The sequence below is a fragment of the Centroberyx gerrardi genome, chromosome 19 (genome assembly GCF_048128805.1).
Source record: "Centroberyx gerrardi isolate f3 chromosome 19, fCenGer3.hap1.cur.20231027, whole genome shotgun sequence".
Lineage (NCBI taxonomy): Eukaryota > Metazoa > Chordata > Actinopteri > Beryciformes > Berycidae > Centroberyx > Centroberyx gerrardi.
The window spans coordinates 12,195,943-12,215,503 of NC_136015.1; the positions used below are offsets into that span (position 1 = coordinate 12,195,943).

The 19,561-nt window shown below is 43.7% G+C and overlaps 1 protein-coding gene across 5 annotated transcripts in view; it reads left to right on the forward strand.

Moving 5' to 3' along the window:
* The window catches only part of elmo1 (engulfment and cell motility 1 (ced-12 homolog, C. elegans)), a 93,449-nt gene that overhangs the window by 48,382 nt on the left and 25,506 nt on the right, over positions 1-19,561 (forward strand). For all 5 annotated transcript variants that reach the window (XM_078290117.1, XM_071920130.2, XM_071920131.2 and 2 more), the window contains 4 exons: positions 295-423; positions 2,262-2,366; positions 3,629-3,737; positions 18,506-18,642. In XM_078290117.1, coding sequence (XP_078146243.1) covers positions 295-423; positions 2,262-2,366; positions 3,629-3,737; positions 18,506-18,642 — 480 coding nt within the window. The remainder of the gene's footprint in view (positions 1-294; positions 424-2,261; positions 2,367-3,628; positions 3,738-18,505; positions 18,643-19,561) is intronic.

Below are 19,561 nucleotides of genomic sequence, written 5' to 3' on the forward strand. Positions count from 1 at the left end.
ATGTTGCAGAAAACTTTAAAACAGGCAATACTCTATTTAGAGTAAACAATCATTAATCTTTTGTGTTGTAGTTTGTGGCCAGGTTTGGACAAGCCTGGCAGGGTTTTGAAAACCAGCAAGGTTTGGCCATAAAGTAATAAGAACAGTGGAGACGCTGGCTGTTGGCCAGATGGCCTCGGGCACAGCTAGACTCCAGCCAGCGGAGATGAGGCAAAAGTATTCTTCAATTATAAAATGGTGGATGGATGGATGGATTTATGAACAGCGCTTTAATATTCTTCTCTGTGTGTGCAGGCTCAGAGGGACATCATCTTTGAGCTGCGGAGGATTGCCTTTGACGTGGAGTGTGAGCCCAACAACAGCGGCAGCATCGAGAAACGCAAGTCCATGTACACCCGCGACTACAAGAAGCTGGGCTTTATCGTAAGTGTGTGTGTGTGTGTGTCACAGAGCCTCTAAATGTTGCCGTTCACTGAGAACATTACAACGTTCTGGCTCAGGCGGCCTCAAACTACTACCACACGCACACACACACACACACACACACACACACACACACACACACACACACACACACAGCCTCCTCAAGACTGAGATTGGAAAGGAAAACATGAGCTAGTCCGTCCACAGGGGACGGCTGTTAATTGGTTTAGAACAGAGATGACTGTCCTTCGCCACTGCCATCCACATAATTAGATAGAGAATTCATTTATGTTTTTGGACTTTTAAGTAGGCAGTTTAGGGGTTAAAATCAGGTCAAATAATGACTGATAGGTGGCTTCATGATGGCAGTGTTTATAGGGAAAGGATGAGTAGACAATGTATCACTGGGGTGAGAATTTAAGGTGATTTGAATGTACTAAAAGAAGGTGAAAGTGATTCTAGTAATGTAATCATATGTATTTCAGTGCAATAAATGCTTATTATTTGGGCTGCTTGTGTCAGATTTTTTTTGGAAAGGAAAACATGAGCTAGTCCGTCCACAGGGGACGGCTGTTAATTGGTTTAGAACAGAGATGATTGTCCTTCACTTGAAAATCTGCAGATTAGATTGTGTGTGTGCTGCTGTCTAGGCATGCCTGGAGAGATGGACTGTGGAAGTGTGTGTGTGTGTGTGTGTGTGTGTGTGTGTGTGTGTGAGTGTGTATGTGTGTATTAACAATACTTTTCTCTTACCCATCTTATTAAATTTATTCCTTATGCTTCATCTTTTCCTCCCTCTCTCTCACGCTCCCTATTTCATTCTTTTGTTCACTTCTGCCCCTCTCCCCTCTTTTTGAGCATGCATGCTTGCATATACTGTATATGTGTGTGTGTGTGTTGTATGCAGTGGTCTAAGTATAGCATGGGGGACTTATACTAAACCCATTGTGGCCTAATGTAAGCCCAAAGCTGTTGAGGGGGTCTTCCTAAGATCCCCCCATCCCCACTCCCACTGCAGTGTGCTCAGCAAAGATAAGGCCTGTTGGAGCGCCTTGCCTCCACTAGTGTGGAGAAAAACCACCCCAAAATCCCTAGTCCGCTTTCCACGCTAGACTGCTCGCAGGCACACACACACACACACTCTCTCACACACATACACACACACAAGCTCAAACCAAAACTCTCTAGATAGACCTTATCATTGGCGAGGTAATTTGTTTGCGTTCTAATGCCTCCGGGTTTTTTAAGTAGGGATTGCTGCACACGCTGGAATATTATTGGTGTGTGTGAATGTTTATATGAGGGAGAGAGTATTTTTGAGATGTGTGTGTGCCGGGGGTGGGGTGGGGGGCTCTGTTCCATTTTTCTGGTTCATGTCAGGCAAAATTGCACAACTGATGAGCCCGATCCCAGTCTCCTCTCCGTTCACCATCCCTCCCTCTCGCCCTTAAAAAGCAAGATGAGCTTGTATTGAGTGTTACGTGTGTATCCATGCGTTTGATGTCTGCCTGCAGTATCTGGTAGGATCTAAGTATCTTAAGATAGCGCTGGCAGTATCTATCTGACACTATAAGATACACTGTGTACAGGGGAAGTGGTAGTCTAGAGGTTAGAGAAGCGGGCTTGTCATTGGAAGGATGTGGGTTTGAATCCCCAACTGGAAAATTTGGGGTAGGGAAAGTGAATCAGTAATACTCAATCCTGAGCAAGGCCTCCAAATGCTTGAATATCCCTAAATAAATAAAGGTCTGGCAATATCTATTTAAGTATCTAACTTCAACAATCTCTCTCTCTCTCTCTCCTTTTTTTTTTTTTTTTTCCTCCCTCCTCTCTATCAGAACCATGTGAATCCGGCCGTGGATTTCACCCAGATTCCTCCAGGCATGCTGGCTCTGGATAACATGCTGTACTTTGCCAGACACCACCAGGACGCCTACATCAGGGTGAGAGCACACACACATGCACACACACACACAGACACTTTCATATGAGCTTATACCCCTTGTAGTCACACACACACACACACACACACATACTAAATGGCTACAGCCCAGTGAGTCCTAGAGTGTTGTTCCTCCTCTCCTCCTCCTACCAAAACTCCCTCTGTCCAGCTCACTCACCCATCCTCTGTTCGTAGATTCTGGACCACACCCAAATAGTCTTCCTAATAAAACTGCATTTCTATAAGTTGCCCGTTCTATACAATAGAAATGATGTGATTCAGTTCATTCTTTCAGTGTCAGACCCAGAGTAATAGTGGAATGACTTAAAGCGTTTTTGTAATATTTATATGACAGTCAACATGAATTTATACTCCTGGTAAATTGACTTATATAATTAATGTTAGCTCAACTCCTGGTGATTGTGTGGGGTTGGACGGTTTCCATTGGCTTTGGTGATTAGTGTGTGTGTGTGTGTGTGTGCTTGAGATTCCACTTGCTAATTCAGGTTAGTTATAAGCACTAATCAGTATCTGGCAGCTGTCCAGCACTCTGCTGTGATTGTGTGTATGTGTGCGGTTGTGTAAACTGCACACGTGCATCTGTCTGACCACGCACCTGCAAAAATATGTGTGTGTGTGTGCATGTGTGCAGGCCTTATGTTAGCGTGTAGCTCCCGGTCTCTTGAATTAGAAGTGAGAGAGGAGAAGGGCTCTGTCCTAATAGTGCTGACTCAGCCCTTATCAATGGACCGTGGGTGACAAAACACAGACTCCAATTTCCCAAATTAAACTGTCACCCGCTGGAATGATTGGGACCCTGATGGCCTCATTTATGCCGCGCCACTGCCATCCACATAATTAGATAGAGAATTCATTTATGTTTTTGGACTTTTAAGTAGGCAGTTTAGGGGTTAAAATCAGGTCAAATAATGACTGATAGGTGGCTTCATGATGGCAGTGTTTATAGGGAAAGGATGAGTAGACAATGTATCACTGGGGTGAGAATTTAAGGTGATTTGAATGTACTAAAAGAAGGTGAAAGTGATTCTAGTAATGTAATCATATGTATTTCAGTGCAATAAATGCTTATTATTTGGGCTGCTTGTGTCAGATATTTTTCTATTCACACTGAGAATGACAGAGACAGTAAATTCACCGTAATACATCATCAAATACTTCACATGTCTTTACTCCAGAGGAGACATTCAGTGCACAATGGTGGACTTCATATATATTCTTCATGTTTCTGTTGTGTGTTTCCAGATCGTGCTGGAGAACAGCAGTCGCGAGGACAAGCACGAGTGTCCGTTTGGCCGCAGCAGCATCGAGCTGACCAAGATGCTCTGCGAGATTCTCAAAGTGGGCGAGCTCCGTAAGTCGGCATCTGCACCCAAACACACACCTTCCAGGCTCAACGCGGACGGCTTTTCTCCTTAATCTCACTTTATCACATTACCTTCAGAATGAGCGTATAGACGGTGGAGAAATAGCTGAGGGAGTGCTTTACCCGCAGAGACGCACACACTGTATAGTTATGTGCACAAAAATACAAACATGCGCACAAACACACTCACAAACTTGCACACAAACACACATCCCCCCACTGTTAAGATGAAAGCAGCCTAAATTATCCTTAGTAATTGTGCTGCAGGGAGTTCATTATTTAGTGATGCGCCTGGCCCCCACCGAGCCCCCTCCCAGCCTAATATACTGCCTCTGGGAGGCTCACTGCTCAGGGAAGGAGATGCTGTGCCCACATCCATTCCAAATTGATGTGCCCTTTTCATTTGTCTTTTTTTTGTTTAAATGGGCAAGTTGGTCTCAGTTGCTTGCCAGATTGACCCCTGGTGCTCTCTGTAGGGAAGGAGATGGCATTCTTAGTTCAATTTAAAACTGATGTGCCCTTTTCATCTGCCCATGTCTTTTTTTCATGGAGCAGTTGGACAACGGCTGCATTGCAATGCTCTTTACTCTTGGCTACCAATTGCAGCAAGGGCAATAGCCTTTATTCTATCCTGAAATGATATTGTCCACTCCTGTATCTTTGCCTATGGAAGTGCTCAGAAGAATTTCATCCAAATGTTCTTTTCTCCCATCTGTCCCTAAAAGTACTGATAGAAGTGCTAGGCTAGGCTTCATTACAAGATAAGGACAGGCTGTAATCATTTTTAAAATTTCTAAGCAATATTGTAATTTTGCTGTCCTCTTTTTTTTAATATGCTCTTATCTCTGCCAGACTCTCTTCTAATGCAAAATGTCTCCACCCTCCTCTCCGCCCTAATCAAATTCTGAGCACACGCAGTCGGTGAAGACAAATGGACTTAGATCATCCTTTTTACCGGAAAGCTGCTGTCCACACTGTTTTATTACACAAATGTGCTAACGGACAGGCATGGCTTCACCTTGAGAGACAGAGAGGGTGAGTGGAGGGTTTTGGGGGACAGGTGAGCGGGACAGGTAGGCGGTGCAGGTCGCGTCCCCTAACGGTGCAGTCTGACTCTGCGGCGCTGTTTGACGTGTGAACTGGAGAGTGCAGAGACAGGAAGCCTTGCTCTTTGGCTGGCAGTGACCTTGCTGACACACACATGCATATGTACACACACACACACACACACACACACACACACGCAGCTTCTAGTTTGACATACTGCAGTGATCTGGCAGCTCTGTCACCCTGACTCGGTGTGTGTCTGTGTGTGTGTGTGTGTGTGTGTGTGTGTGTGTGTGTTATTTTTACAGTGTGTCTCGGGGCTTCACATTATTCAGTGTGTCTGTCTCATAAGGTTTTATCTGTCTTGAATGTGCAGCTCCGCTGCTGATGCCCTTTTGACCCGCTCTTCTGGTGAATTGAAATTACTCCCCATCACCCCGGCTTAGAAATACAGTTTTGACCTCAGGCACATCAAAACGCTGATTAAGTAACCAGACTTGTCCCAAAATAGGAAAAAGACAGCATCTTTATCTCTGCTGCTTTGCAAAGCATGTAGTGGAAGGCTTAAGCATTAGAGCTAAATCCCCAAGGATGAATGCCAGGCCATCATTTATAAATATGAATTTGTTTTTAAATGACTTGCCTGTTTAAATAAAGAGAGCCGGGTGCAAGTGTGGAGCTTCACATCATTTACTCATAACGATGTAAACAGAATATGCAACCAAACCTAGACACTCTGCCCCAAAATATTCTGTCGTAACTAACCGGCTGTGATCCTCTTGGTTTTCATGATATACATTGCAATGAACTACATTTTCAAATGGCTCTGATGGTGTTTTCTATTATAATGAGACTGGGATTTCCCTGCAGGACAGGATGCTAGAGTTGAATCATATCATGACCTTGATTCCTAGTGCTGGGCCTTTCTATTCCCAATGGCTGTGTAATGCCCTCTTTACTAAAGCTGGTAGCTTCAGAGACTAAACCTACCATTAATATTTATGATTGCGTATGATGTGTGTGTGTGTGTGTGTGTGTGTGTGTGTGTGTGTGGAATGGGTCTGAGGGAGGACAAAAAAGAATTGGTAAGGTGAACCCATAATCTGCAGGGAATGACCCATCATTCTGTCTGTCTGGAGATACTGTATGCTGCCATAATGAGATCATGGTCTGTAATCAATAGCTCTGTAATGAACACTCCACAGCGCGCACACACACACACACACACACCTGGTTCAGACGTGATAGGATTCCCATTTACACAAGTAGGTCATCTATGAGAACACACTGGAAAACATTATTTGTATGCAAAGGAGATACAAAAAAACAAAACAATAAAAAAAAAAAAAAATCAGATGCAGCTAAATCATTGGGGACAGGAGACGATAGAATATATTCAGATTTATTTATATTTACCATGTCCCAAATCCTAATGTTCCCATTCATCTCTGTCACAACTTCAGTAAATATTTACACACACACATATACACACACACACACACACAGAGCATATTATGCATCTCATCCCTATGGGAGTGGGCCAAAGCGTCCCACACAAGTCATAAGTTGCATTGTCGTCTTCCCTTGTAGAGCGCTAAGTGCATTTTCATACACACTCCATTAGCCCTGCGTATATTAACACACACTAATGAATGTATGAGGAGGATGAATGTAATGTGGGGCAGACAGGTGTTGTAGATACTTAGTGAATAACGGCTGGGCATTAGTGGAGAGTGTGTGTGTGTGTGTGTGTGTGTGTGTGTGGGGGACATGACCATGCATTTCCCAGAGGTGAGGAGGGAGAGAAATGACGCTCGGTTCTACATTGACTGTCTGTCATCATTTAGTTGACCTTTTTAACAGAGAAACAGTGAAATAGCCGGCGCTAATGAGGATGTGAGAGGGGTGTGTCTGTGTTTTGTCAACTCTGAAGGCGTGGTATTTGAGTCATAGTAATATTAGAGACCGTTATACAATATCTCATAACATAACAAAGTGTAACAATGACATTTTGAATTCTAGCTGGTTATTTTTCTTCAGCACACATGGAAAAAGTCTCTATTTTTGTCCTCCAGTCTCCTCATTTGGAAGGTTCCCAGAAATGATGAACACTCTTCTCCTTTCACAAATCAGCCTTGTTGCTGCAGCAGAGGTAAAGCGTGCTATAAGAAGGTGATCCAGCCTTCTCGGCAGCTGTACCCTCTAAATGATTCATGGTGCGGAGCAAAACCACGATGCAGTCCTGCTGGTGGACACCCAAAACTTCATTAAACCACCTCAGAACGGAAGCACTCTGTAATTCTCCATTAAAAAGTCATGGTTGCCTTTTAAAAACGGTTTCTTTAAAAGCTGTCCAAACCCCTGGTGCAGAAAAAGAGTTCTGTTCAGCTCTTTTTTTCTTTTTTTTTTTCCCTCCTTTCCGCTCCACATCCATTTGTGGATAAAGATAGAAGAAAGAGACAGAGGATTAATCGTGACGGCGGTGACTTTTTAGTGGATCATTTGCTCTCCCCGTCTGTGTGAAATGCCAGTATGGCTCTGGCAGGGGCCAGGCGCTCTCTTCTTGTTTTCTCACGAGGATGAAACGCTGAGGGATTCTGGATTTGCCGGGGGCTGTTGAAGTTGCTTCTCTCCCCCGCTCGCCTCCTCAAGCTCTCTTTCTCGCTTAATTTTTTTTCTTTACTTTTATCACTGTTCTTTCTTTCGTTTTGGCTCCTTCTTTGTTCTCTCTGTCTCTCTGAAGAACATCTGTCCCTCTCAGACTTGTAATCCTTTCCCATGCTGTCATGCTCTCTCTCTCCATCCGTTTGAATTTGATGGAAATGACGCTACTACAGAAGCAAATGGCAACTTAACGTCTTCATAAACAACAGAGCAAGCAGCTCTTTCCGAGCCACTCGACAGGCTGATGCCATGACAGATGTCTCAGTGCTCTTTCAGGGGAAAACAGTTTTTTTCCATTCCACTTGAACTTTTCCATCCGATCCTGACTTCAATTAACGACACCACAGAAAGATGTTTTGACATTTTTCTTTTTGAGATATTTCTATGCAGATTTGGTGTGGAGTGGGGAGGGGAGGGGGCTTGTTTGGGTGAGTCAGCTGTCAGTGCTGCTAGACTGGGAGGGCAGGACAGGGAGACTGACACTGCTTCTCTCTCTGCTCACTTTCTCCCATTAACTCACAGTCTCTCTCTTTCTGTCTCTCTCTCTTCCTTGTTGTTGCCCTGCCGCCGATCCTAAAAGATTAATTGTCCCACCATGTTCCCCCTGGAACACGTGGCTTAATGGAATCTGCGTCGGTCAGGCGCCAAGCCGTGACTCGTCCGACTCCCCTGTTTAAGCCGGCCCATGGAATATTTATGGAGTTATTTAGAATGGCCCGGCATGGTGAGTAATGGGCCTGCTTAGTGATTCACCGTGTGGCGTCTTTCCGCTGAGATGGAGAGCCGGGTGGCGAGCCACGACAGGTCTGGCCATGGACACACACATGCTAGCGCTCACACACACACACACACATACACACTGTCGCCCTCAGACGAAACCCTGTATAGCTGCCGAAACGGACCACACACGGGCATGTACATGCACGCATCCACACACACACACACATACAGGCAGGCTGGCAGGCCAGGACTGGCTCCAGACTGACAGTCTTATGATGTTCTTATATTCATAACTGTGTCTCCCATCAGAGAGCCATCAGCCAAGGTCAGAACAGAGAGCCATATTCGAGTGCTAGACAGCACCATGGACAGCTCTATCGCACAACGCTGCTCATCAGCGTAGTACACTAGTGCAATGCATCATGTGGAATAGCTCCATTTGGATTGATTTTCTATTTGGGTGTATTTATTGATTTTTATATTGTCTCTGTTCAAGGACAATATTAGCTTTTATGGGTTCCTTTTATTTAAGGCGTTCCAATATGGGCCTTGCGTCTGAAAATGATGACGATGGAGACAGAGTTGTGATGTCCAAAAAATAGGGGTCGTTAAACTTTATCAGTCTGGGATCCAAGCCGAGTGAGTTCAGTCTTGTCCTCCAGAGGATGTTGCTACTTGTCCCTCTCTGGTGTCTCTCGCCTTTCACTTGTTCCACCGTTTGACCATTGCAAGAAAATCTGAAGCTGTGTTTGTGCTCAAAGAACAGCTCTGTCTTTCTGTTTTGTGCCGTAAAGCAATCCGGTAATTATATGAGTGTCTGAATATTAAGGTGGTAATGATTTATTGGTGATCAAATGCTACACAGCACATTTTAAACTATACTAGTACTAAAAATAAACAAGCCTACAACCCATTTTGGGTCACAAACCATAGTTTGAGAAACACTGGTGTAGAGAGGGTAACCTACCTTATCAGTGTATCCTATGTAGGCGCCATGTGATGTGTTTGGTTAGTTGAGGTTGATATTTTCTTTACCATCCAGTCACTCTTTTCTACAACAAAAGAGTGACTGTGTGTGTGTGTGTGTGTGTGTCTGGGTAGGTGGGTGGCGTATGTGTGCGTGTGTGTTCATGTGTGTATATGTTGGAGCCCAGCAGGTGATTCACAGTCATCTAAACTCATTAACTGGACAACTCCCTCTGTAATGACATTCCTGTGATGCCTGCTGTGCCCAAAAAACACATACACATATGCACACACACATATATACACACACACACACGCACACAAGCTCACAGACGCACACACATTCTTCTCCAAACCCTGAGAAAAGCCACGGTGTGAGATTGAAATGCTGTGATGTGTTTGGACTGGCCCATAAAAAGCCATAGGGATATACTGTTGTAACACACACACACACACACACACACACACACACACACACACACACACACACACACTCACTCACACTCATGGCCAGAGTAAGATGATATGTTTGGACAAGAAGTCAGACATTGGAGTTGAAAGCATATAGCAACTGATAATGTAATAACTGATGGATAATTTAATAACTTGTGAAAATGTAACATGTCCCTCTAAATGGGTTGAAAATATAACAAAACCAAAATGCAATACATTGCTGTATAATGCAATAACATCACATTATTACACTACCTGGCAAATATTATCTAACATGATTTTAACTGATGGAATAGTAATATTGACCAATATTGTCTTGCAAGAATGAGAAGACTGTAATATTTCAAGTTATTACGTTATTAGTCATTATTATTTAATCAGTTAAGAATATGTTACAGGTTTTATAAAATTTCTGTCCCATTTAGATTGAAATTTCTCTTACATGCTGACAAGTCGTTACATCATGAGGCAGTCATTATCAGCTGCTACAGGGCAGAACATGTTGCTGTCAAACTATGAAAAATAGAGAAATAAAGGAAATAATTTGTTGAATCATCAGAGCACACTCTTAGGATAAACTTAATCTTCCACATTTATTTTTGAATTACTGGCAGTCCTTGAAGACTTATGTATGGCACTTTATGAAGGAATGGCACGCTGAATTATAGTGTATTCAATTTATCTTACATGTTTTAATATATGTTTACATCCTGTCATGCATCATTTTCAACTGGTTCCCTCCCTAAGCAATTACTTCCACTAATGAAGAATGAAACCCTTTCTTGAGAAGATATCAGTGGGCTGAGGATTTATTTCTGGAGCCTAATATTAGTATGCTAACATTAGCATTAGCTGAGCATTAGTTTGGAAACTGATCCCATTTGAAATGACTTGCTAAGTCCCAAGGTTTTAGCCGCTAATCCTCCTGTAAGTCTCCCTCTTTGAATCGTGAGAGAAGTGGATGATGGCGAGGGCCAGAAAGGCCAAGCGCTGAATTCCAAGTATCCCTCAAGCCGTGACATGTGGATCTGTTTGCCAGTCGGCAGCCACTTCACACAGATGTCAGTTGCAGCCCTGTGTTTAAGGGGAAACTTTCTTCATGGGTTTTCTACTCGGTAGCCTCAGGCATACACCAGCGAAAGGTTTTTAAATTGGAGTGAGCAAATAACAACAACAAACTTGACAGATGGGTGCTTGAGAATCTGAAGTTTGGAGCGTCCTTGGAGGTTTTCAGACGCTCCCTCCCTTCTCCTCGTCAGCTCTCACCAGTCCTTGCTGGACTGAAGTGGCGCGGCTGGTGGAGGAAACACAACCCGCTCCATGACAGGAGATGCCCAGTTTCATTTTACTTGCATGTTTTCATACTGTGAGCTCCTTGGATGCAACGCGGCATTGATGTTTCTGCAGTAGCGAGACCAAAGATTCTCTTTGTCAGCTCACACCGGCCTGTCACCACCACTTCCACCAGACTTTTTTTTTTTTTTTAAACTATACACCGTGTTCCCAACAAGCCGAAGCTGTTTTCCCTAAAGGCCCTTAATACTACACCTTGTCGAGGGTGAACTCAGACAAAACAAATGCAGGGAAGTTTAGCTTTGACGTTTCTCACTGTACGCCTTTCACAACATGTGTTTTACACAAACACAGGCACACACATACCTGCACGCGTGCACACACACATACACACACACACACACACACACTGCATAACATGTTGAATCCATTTATCTGTGTTTGACTTCTGGAAGTAGGAAAAAGTAGGTTGTTTACATTGTTTTGTTTGTTTTGATAAATGATTTTCTACATTTTTCATATACGTACATTTATCATTTATGCACATACAGTAGCTATCCGAGTGTGTGTCTAGAAGCATGTGTGCATGCGTGCATACGTATGTACATATGTGCATGCCTACTTGAGAATTCTGTGTTGTTTTGGTACGATTAAATAGTTCTGTTTCTGCGTTTGGGTGAACTCTCACATTTACGACAGATTGTGGTGAGTGTGTTTGTTTGCGTAAGCATGAGTCACACTGTCTGAAGATTTGCCTTCGGAAGTGTCTGGCATGAGGGGCATATTGTCCTCCGTGCTGTAGCCCACATATCTGATATATTATGTGGTAAGAGATATGAGCATGAGTTGTATTTAATATTTCTACTAAATATGACATCTGGTAGCACTAACTTGATAGAAAAGTAGTGGTCAGATGCTAATGCACCCTGATGGATTTGAGTAAATAGGAGTTCTCTGAGAGAGCAGATGTACTACTAAGTAGGTTGGATACTTGTCTCAGGCTCTCAGGCCATGGCTCTGACAGATTCACTAGACACACACACACACACACACACACACATACACACACACACACACACACACACACACACTGCTCCCCTATCCCTCCCTTTCCCTCTGTCCTCTAATGCATCTTGACCATTGTTGGGGCTCTGCTTTCTAAAATGGTTTAGTTATGTAATGAGAAGGGTTTCCACAGTGGAAATAAGGCTCAGACTTTGCTCTGTTTTCATCCTCATCTACTCTCCCTGCACTTGCATGAACTACTTGCTATGTTTTAACTTTAAAATAAATCAATGCTAGGGTAATTCAAAAATACATTGAACAAATGGTAGTTGATATATTTCTACAACTGCACTTGTTATGCTTATTTTTGTTCTTGCTGTAGCAGCTGTGATACAATTCTGGGTGAATTAGATTAGTGTCATGGGATAAAACAATTGAGATACCTTCTAATTCATTTTTCTCAATTTCTCGATTTAGTGAAAAGAGCAGAAAATAGGTTGCTTTTCTTAAATAACTGACATGTTACTAATAGCTTATTTTAACCTGGAATGAGCCCAATAGGCGTGACCAGCGCCTGCACGGTCCTGCTGCGGTGTTGTTTACTGTAGCATGACAAGCACGCAGTCAGCTAAGTCATCCAGCCAGCCGCCGTTTGCATCGCCCTCCATACCTGCTGCCTTTGCTTCCTGCACACACACGGACAGTGACTGGACCGGAAAGATGGTGCTGACGCTGCTCACTGGAGACACACACACACACACACACGCACACACACATGCACACACGCACACTCCCCTTGTCACAGTTGGACATCAGGGCCTGCTGGTATGGTAATTAGTGTGAGGATGACACCTTTCACTGTGTATTCATCATGTTGCATGGCTGCAAGGTGACTCTGAGGGTTGTTTCTCTTACTTTGTGCTCACACACACACACACACACATGCACACATACACACAAACAAATACACACATACACACACACTTGTCTCATCTCGCTGGACCTTGACAGATGTCAGGGTGGCACTCTGCCCACACATCTTTCTCTTTCTTTCTCTCTCTGTCTCTCATACACAGGGACGGACACACACACACACACACACACTCACACACACACAAAAACACACAAAGCTTAGTCACCTCTCTCGTCCCCAGGACTCATCTGTGTGGTGGCCAGTTGAGTAATTAGCTCTTAGTTGACGTCACCGAACCCTCAGAGCCTTCGCATTCAATGGACTCCGATAAGAGCATGACGGGCGACAGCTGTCCCACACACAGTCACGCTTAGATTCACACACACACACACACACACACACACAGTCACAATCACTTCGGGGAGATGACAGTGACCTCTGACCTCAGCCCACCCACACATGTCCTGGGAGATGGATGGATGGATGGAGAGAAAACGGATAAAATGAGGAGAGGAGAACTCCCTGAACCCTGTCATGCCTCCATCAGGACATGGAGTGGTGTTGGTGCTCTAATCTAACTCTTTATTGTTCCGACCATTGACTTGTAACTCAGTATGGACAGGAAGTATCTTACTAGCATTATAGGTGTATAGGCATTATAGGATTATATAGATACATTATAGGTTATAGGTAGGAAACATTGCCACTGTTGTGTGTAAACCTCAGTTCCCCAATTTCTGCATTTTTGTTTGGTTTTACATGAATTGAAAGTCGATATTGCTGGTTCCTATCCTTCAAATTAGTTTGTTGACCCTTGGGCTAATTAAACCCATTCAGAACGTTTTGTAAGTTCACAAGAAGCCGGCTAGCATTGTGAGTAGTGTGTTCAAGTCCCTGTGACAGCAGGCATCCACCTGCTGAAGTGTCCTTGAGCCAGGGGATCAATTGAACATTACAAAAAAAGGCACAGACATTACTGGGGAAATTTAGCTTTTTTTTTTTATTTCCCATTCCCTTCCAAATCTGATCTACTTTTCAACATTTGTGGCATATGGTCATAAAATGTTGTCTCTTAACGGCAGAAGACAAAGGCTGCTAAGTCGGCTGTTGGCAGAAGTGCGAGATCCATGTGGGCATATGGTCCAGCAGAACCTAAACTGGTCATCATGGTGTCCTGTTACCTGGTTTATGGGTGGTACAGACATTTAACATCTGGCTGTGCAGATGGATGAAAAGCATATAAGATAAAGTATACCCACTGCAGTCCATTTTCCATCTGTCTAAATTGTCTGCTCCAAACCCATATGCTTTGCCCGAAAGAGGCATAAAAATAACTGACATTTTCCGACTGTGACGTTTATGGCTGGTTGTGACTTAAACTGAGAGAAAGTCCATATCTACCCTGCTGTTCTGTGCCGTGTCATACAGCTAAAAGTGTGTGTGTGTGTGTGTGTGTGTGTGTGTGTGCGTGCGTGCGTGTGTACGTACGTGTTAATGCCCCAGGCCCTGTGACTCATCCATCAAAACGCCTCGGCCTCCTCAGGCAGTTGATGTGTCCAGTCGTCCACCCCATCACCCGACCGTGTCACACTGGGATCTAACCGCGATGTGATGGAATGCCATTTCTCAGTGGAAGGAAGTTAGGAAGGAAGAAAGGAAGGAATGAAGGAAGAAAGGAAGGAAGGGAGGGAGGTTTTACATGCAGTTTCAACCAATTTAGAGACACAGTACATAATGTAGCACAGATCAGAATATTGTAGAAGTGCTTAGCCAGGTGTTTCTTGGAGTCAGGACATGATGCATTTATTTTTTTTTATATTTATTTATGATGATTGAAACATTAGAATTTACAATAGCGAAGACAGTAAAAACAACAAGAAGCAGGTGCAGGGAAACCCTAAAATACTTGGTCACGTGGTTCTCCTGCCAGATACATTGACACTTTGTCATTTAAACCAGACATTAGACATACAGGCTTTGACATTTAATTTCACAATCTGTCAATTAATTGAATATGTGATGCATGCACTTGTTTAACATGCATACTGCATCGTTTATCAGCATACTGCTAGTCTGAGGTACAGAACAATGATGCCTTGAGCCATTTAAATGGTTACTGTCTAACCACTGGTTTCTATCTAACTAGCTCTCCTACTGTTCTGTATGCAGCATAGGAAATTAATTCTTTCAACAAGGTGACTTTTTTTTCACTCAATTGGAACTATTTTAGGGGCATTTATCAGTGTTAATGGGGCAGTGTCATCATACCCCGAGCCATGGTTAATAAGAGATTAGCTCTCACGCCAGTTTGAAAATTATGGTGCTCTGTTGTACAAAAATGTTATGTAGCATCCTTTTTCGAGGATATTCTTGGCATCCATAATCCTAATTTCAGGAGCAGCTAATGGGAGCATTTTTGCCCTGAGCCCCTGTTAATTTAATACATCTGACTGTGCAGGGTAGTAATGGGGTACAACGAAATGAAAGTCGAGATTCTAGGGATCTGTCACTTTTCTTGCTAATATTTTCAATCATGGATATAGTTCACCATGTCACTGTTAAAGACAGAATCTTACACAATAGCCCTTCAGGTGAAAGACATCTTTCACTATGAACAGAGAACTGTTCCCCCTCAAGCAATCTCTCCCTTTCTCCTCCCCTTGAGTCTTGTCCTTTTGCCCCCTTACAGAATGCCTCACTCGACCATAATCCTCACAGTGAAGATGGTAATGGCAGTTTGTGGCGTAGAAAGTGCTCCCTATGGTTCCCCGTTGTCCCATCCACGCATACCCCACAGAGGCCGGGGTCAGGAGGGCTCAGATTAAGGTCATGTTCAGCCTAATGACTTTGAGCCAGAGTAGAGAGGAGCTTGGTGTGTTTTTTGTTTTTTTTTAGTCCAGCTGCGAAGCCCTGCCAGACTGACTGGCATCAATCTCCCAATCAATGGGATGGGAGATATTACTTGTGCAGCAGATGTTTTCATTTCATCATTTTAGCATCAGTGTCAATCAGAATAATTCTGAAGCATTGCTCTGGTAAAAAAAGCCAAGGCCCTTTTAAGGTTACTAAGGCTTAAAGCAATAGTTACCTAATCACAGTAACACGACTTTCCACTCACACAGTGCCATCTCCGTTCATGCAGATAATTTTAAGTGCATTTGTGCAGCGGTGAGAATGATTCAGTCGTGGCATTTCAGCTAGGAATGCTACAAGGAGCTACCAAATAGTGTTGATTTTTTCCCCTCATGTACCATTCATTTATGTTATTTTTATTAGTATCTTGCATACAGTCAAACAGTAGATCAATCTGAAAGGCCTGATACTATATGTAACATTAATTCTAGGCCATACCATGATTTTCTCATAGTTATTAGTATCCCACTCCATACATTCACTCTAGTCTTCTTCATCTCGGGAGTCTGCTTTAAATGAAGCTCAGCTGTGGCCCAGATTGCACCCTCTTTAATTATTTGCTCAGTGTAGGAGAATTATGTTTGTTTGATTAAATATTCAGAGATCCGCACTGTAACCATTTGGGAAAGTTACTCTACTTGGCAGTACGAGTATTACAATGCGGAACAGTGTTTGTGAGCCTCAACATGCTGTAGTGTTTTCTGGCCTCATCGTTGTGCCGCTTCAGGTCCTGCTGAGTCCTGCGAGAGGTAATGAAACTCTCTGCGACTCAGCATGCCTCACAAAGCCTCAGGAAGGAGAAATTTCTGCAGAGCCCCATGAGACTGCTCGCTGTCTGTATCTCTCAAATAAGCCTTGACATGTAATTCCCCTCACCTTGCCACCTCAGGCCTCTGTTGGTCCTATCAATAAACAGCCCAGTTAGCCCAGAGGTCACTCCTAGCTTCAACCCAACCACCCACTCTACCAGTTGGCGAAAAAAGCAATTTGATTGAGGTAGGAGTTGTTGTTTTTTTTTGTTATTCACCCTTCCTCCTTTTTCCACCTCTCCCCTGGTTTTTCTGTCTGTCCCTGAGGGCCGTGTCCTGTTGACTAAGCAGCCAGTCAGCATCTGTTTTGGCTCACCTCCATTAGTTTCCTGATGGACTGACGGCACCGGTAGCGCAGCTCACCGAATTTCTAGCCCTCTCTTAATCCCCCATCCATCGCTCCAAATCAAGGCTGGGGTCCCAGTGCCCCTGGCCCGCGGGCATCATTCATTATGCCGTGAAGTTTCAATTGCCGCCTGACCCCCTCCATCCAATTTCATGGCTGCTTATGGAGGGCCGGTGCCCCTGCTGAGCCACTCTGAGACTCTTTAAATGAAGCAACCTTTGGCTCAAGGCTGCCTCTCATCTCGCCAAAACAAGAGCAAGAAGAACATAGTTCAAGTGAATGTCAAGCCCTGTTATTGTACTTCTTGGTTAATATAATTTGGGCGCTCTATCAAGAGCCTCTCAGTTCTTACTTATCTTCTTCCATTTTGCTCTTATTCCAAACACACACGCAAACACTGGTGATTGAAAAGTTTCAATACATTGCTAATAAAGAAAACACGGCACCTCTGGCTTTGGAAAATGAAAAATATCATCCTAATCCAGTTGGAACAGCGTTGGCAGGTCACAGTTTGCCTCCAAGGGCTGCTTTGTTGTTGTTGTTGTTGATGATAAGGTGCTAAATTTTCAATAACTCAAAGTCGTGCTGCACTGGGTAACTGTGTCTCTGTCTCAGCGGGGAGTTTATGAAGGAACTCGTAACCCTTTAAACACATCAACTTCCTGCCACGTCTGTAATGCGCCCCACACACACACACACACACACACACACACCCCCAGGCCAGAGTTAGATTATCTCTCATGAACAGCCTGTCACATGTTGTATTCCTCAGTACTCCTCGTCTTCTGTATGTGAAGGACCGATGTAGTTTGAATCTGGATCTCTAGCACGCACAAGCCTGATGATTTAGGCTTTGGAGCTAAAGCCTGGGAATCATTTATCACGTTCACAAACCACATTATTCACTTTCTCTTAGTGTAATACAGAACCTTTCAGCACTACTATAGTTAGGTAGAACCTACTCTCTGTTGGAATATTATCTTCAGTGATGGATTTATTTTGTAAAATGAAACAGAACGCCTATCCAAGTCGTACAGTGAGCCCATGCTGTGTGCCAGGAATTTACCTGATTGAGAACTGTATCTGTGATGTTGTCTAGTTAAGCAATGTGTGTTTGAGGTTGCTGTGTGTGTGGGCTGCTGGTCCCTGTTGCTGTGCATTAGTCAGAGGTGTTCAGATCCAGGCTAAGGGCCACTTTCCTTCAGGCCCAATTTGATATTTATGAATCCAAGGCAGCCATATGGCACAAGTCGCTGAACGGAGGAGAAACATGAAATGTAAATGGTTGGACCTGGGCAAGTCGACTGGGCTCAGGGTCAGACTTTGGGATAAGACTTGTTGAGCTCCGATAAAGAGGGTGCACTGGCCACATGCGTATACACACACACACACACACACACACACACACACACATACATACAAACGTATTTTATTTGAATCCCAACCCCCCTGCCCCTCACAAGGCCTGGTGGGCTAACATTTGAAAAAATAATTTGTTCCTAGGAAGGTTAATTGACCCTCCTGATTAAATAAAAATACAATTTGATGGCTATCATTCACTGGTATGAGCTTTCATCCTCATCTCGCTGCCCCTGTAGGTGACGGTCTGTCTCTCTTGTGTCCATAGCCAGTGAGAACTGCCATGACTTCCACCCCATGTTCTTCACCCACGACCGATCCTTTGAGGAGTTCTTCTGCATCTGCATCCAGCTCCTCAACAAGACCTGGAAGGAGATGAGGGCCACAAGTGAAGACTTCAACAAGGTATGCTGCCTGCGTGTGTGTGTGTGTTGTGTGACTCAAATAAAGTCAGTTTCTTTGACAGAAGTTGAAATTTCAGTTTTAAACAGACACAAACTTGATAAATTACCCTTGCTTGCAACACAACAAAATTTTGTTCAGAAATAAGATATCCACCATTTGACAAACCTATCCTTTCAAAGTAATTGATGGCTGTAATAATAGTAGCTAAATAGAGTCTGTGATTGACAAAATACAATTTTTACAATGGGGCATTTTTGCTATTTTAAGGTGTACTTCAACTTTTCCATGCAGGACCATGGCACATTACGCTTTCTGTCACACATCATTGACCTTGTACTTCTGTGCCGGACGTTGGCGGGCAGCCGCACAGTCACATAGCTCACTATAATTACAATTATGATAATCATATCTCCAGTTCTGTAAGTTATTAGGATGGCACAGCCTACACACACATGCATATATATGCCAGCTCTCCAGGCCTGATTAAGATGCACAGACATGGAAATGCATTTTTTTCTGTCTGCTCAGATGAGCGTGCTCCAGGCATTCCTTTTTCAGGGAGGAGATTGAGAGAGGGAGGGAATTGCGTACACATCTCTGGGGGCTTTCTGGATTCTTCATTTTTCTGCATTGTTTTCTTCTTCTTTTTTCTCCTACTGACATGAAACATTAGCTGCCTCTGTCAGCCGTGCCGCTGATTTAGCTCCCACATCTTCTTTTGGAGCTCAGTGGAGGCTGGATCAAGATGAAAAAGTTCTTCTAAGCTGGCTGATGTTAAGTAGTCTCATTCAGGATGAGTCTGCGTGCGCTGCCAGACACTGATAGTAACGGAGTGTTTATGACTGATACTGTATGTTGTGAATCCAATTGGACTTCAGTTGTAGTAGCCTTTTCCCTGATTTGTCAAGCAAGCAATAAT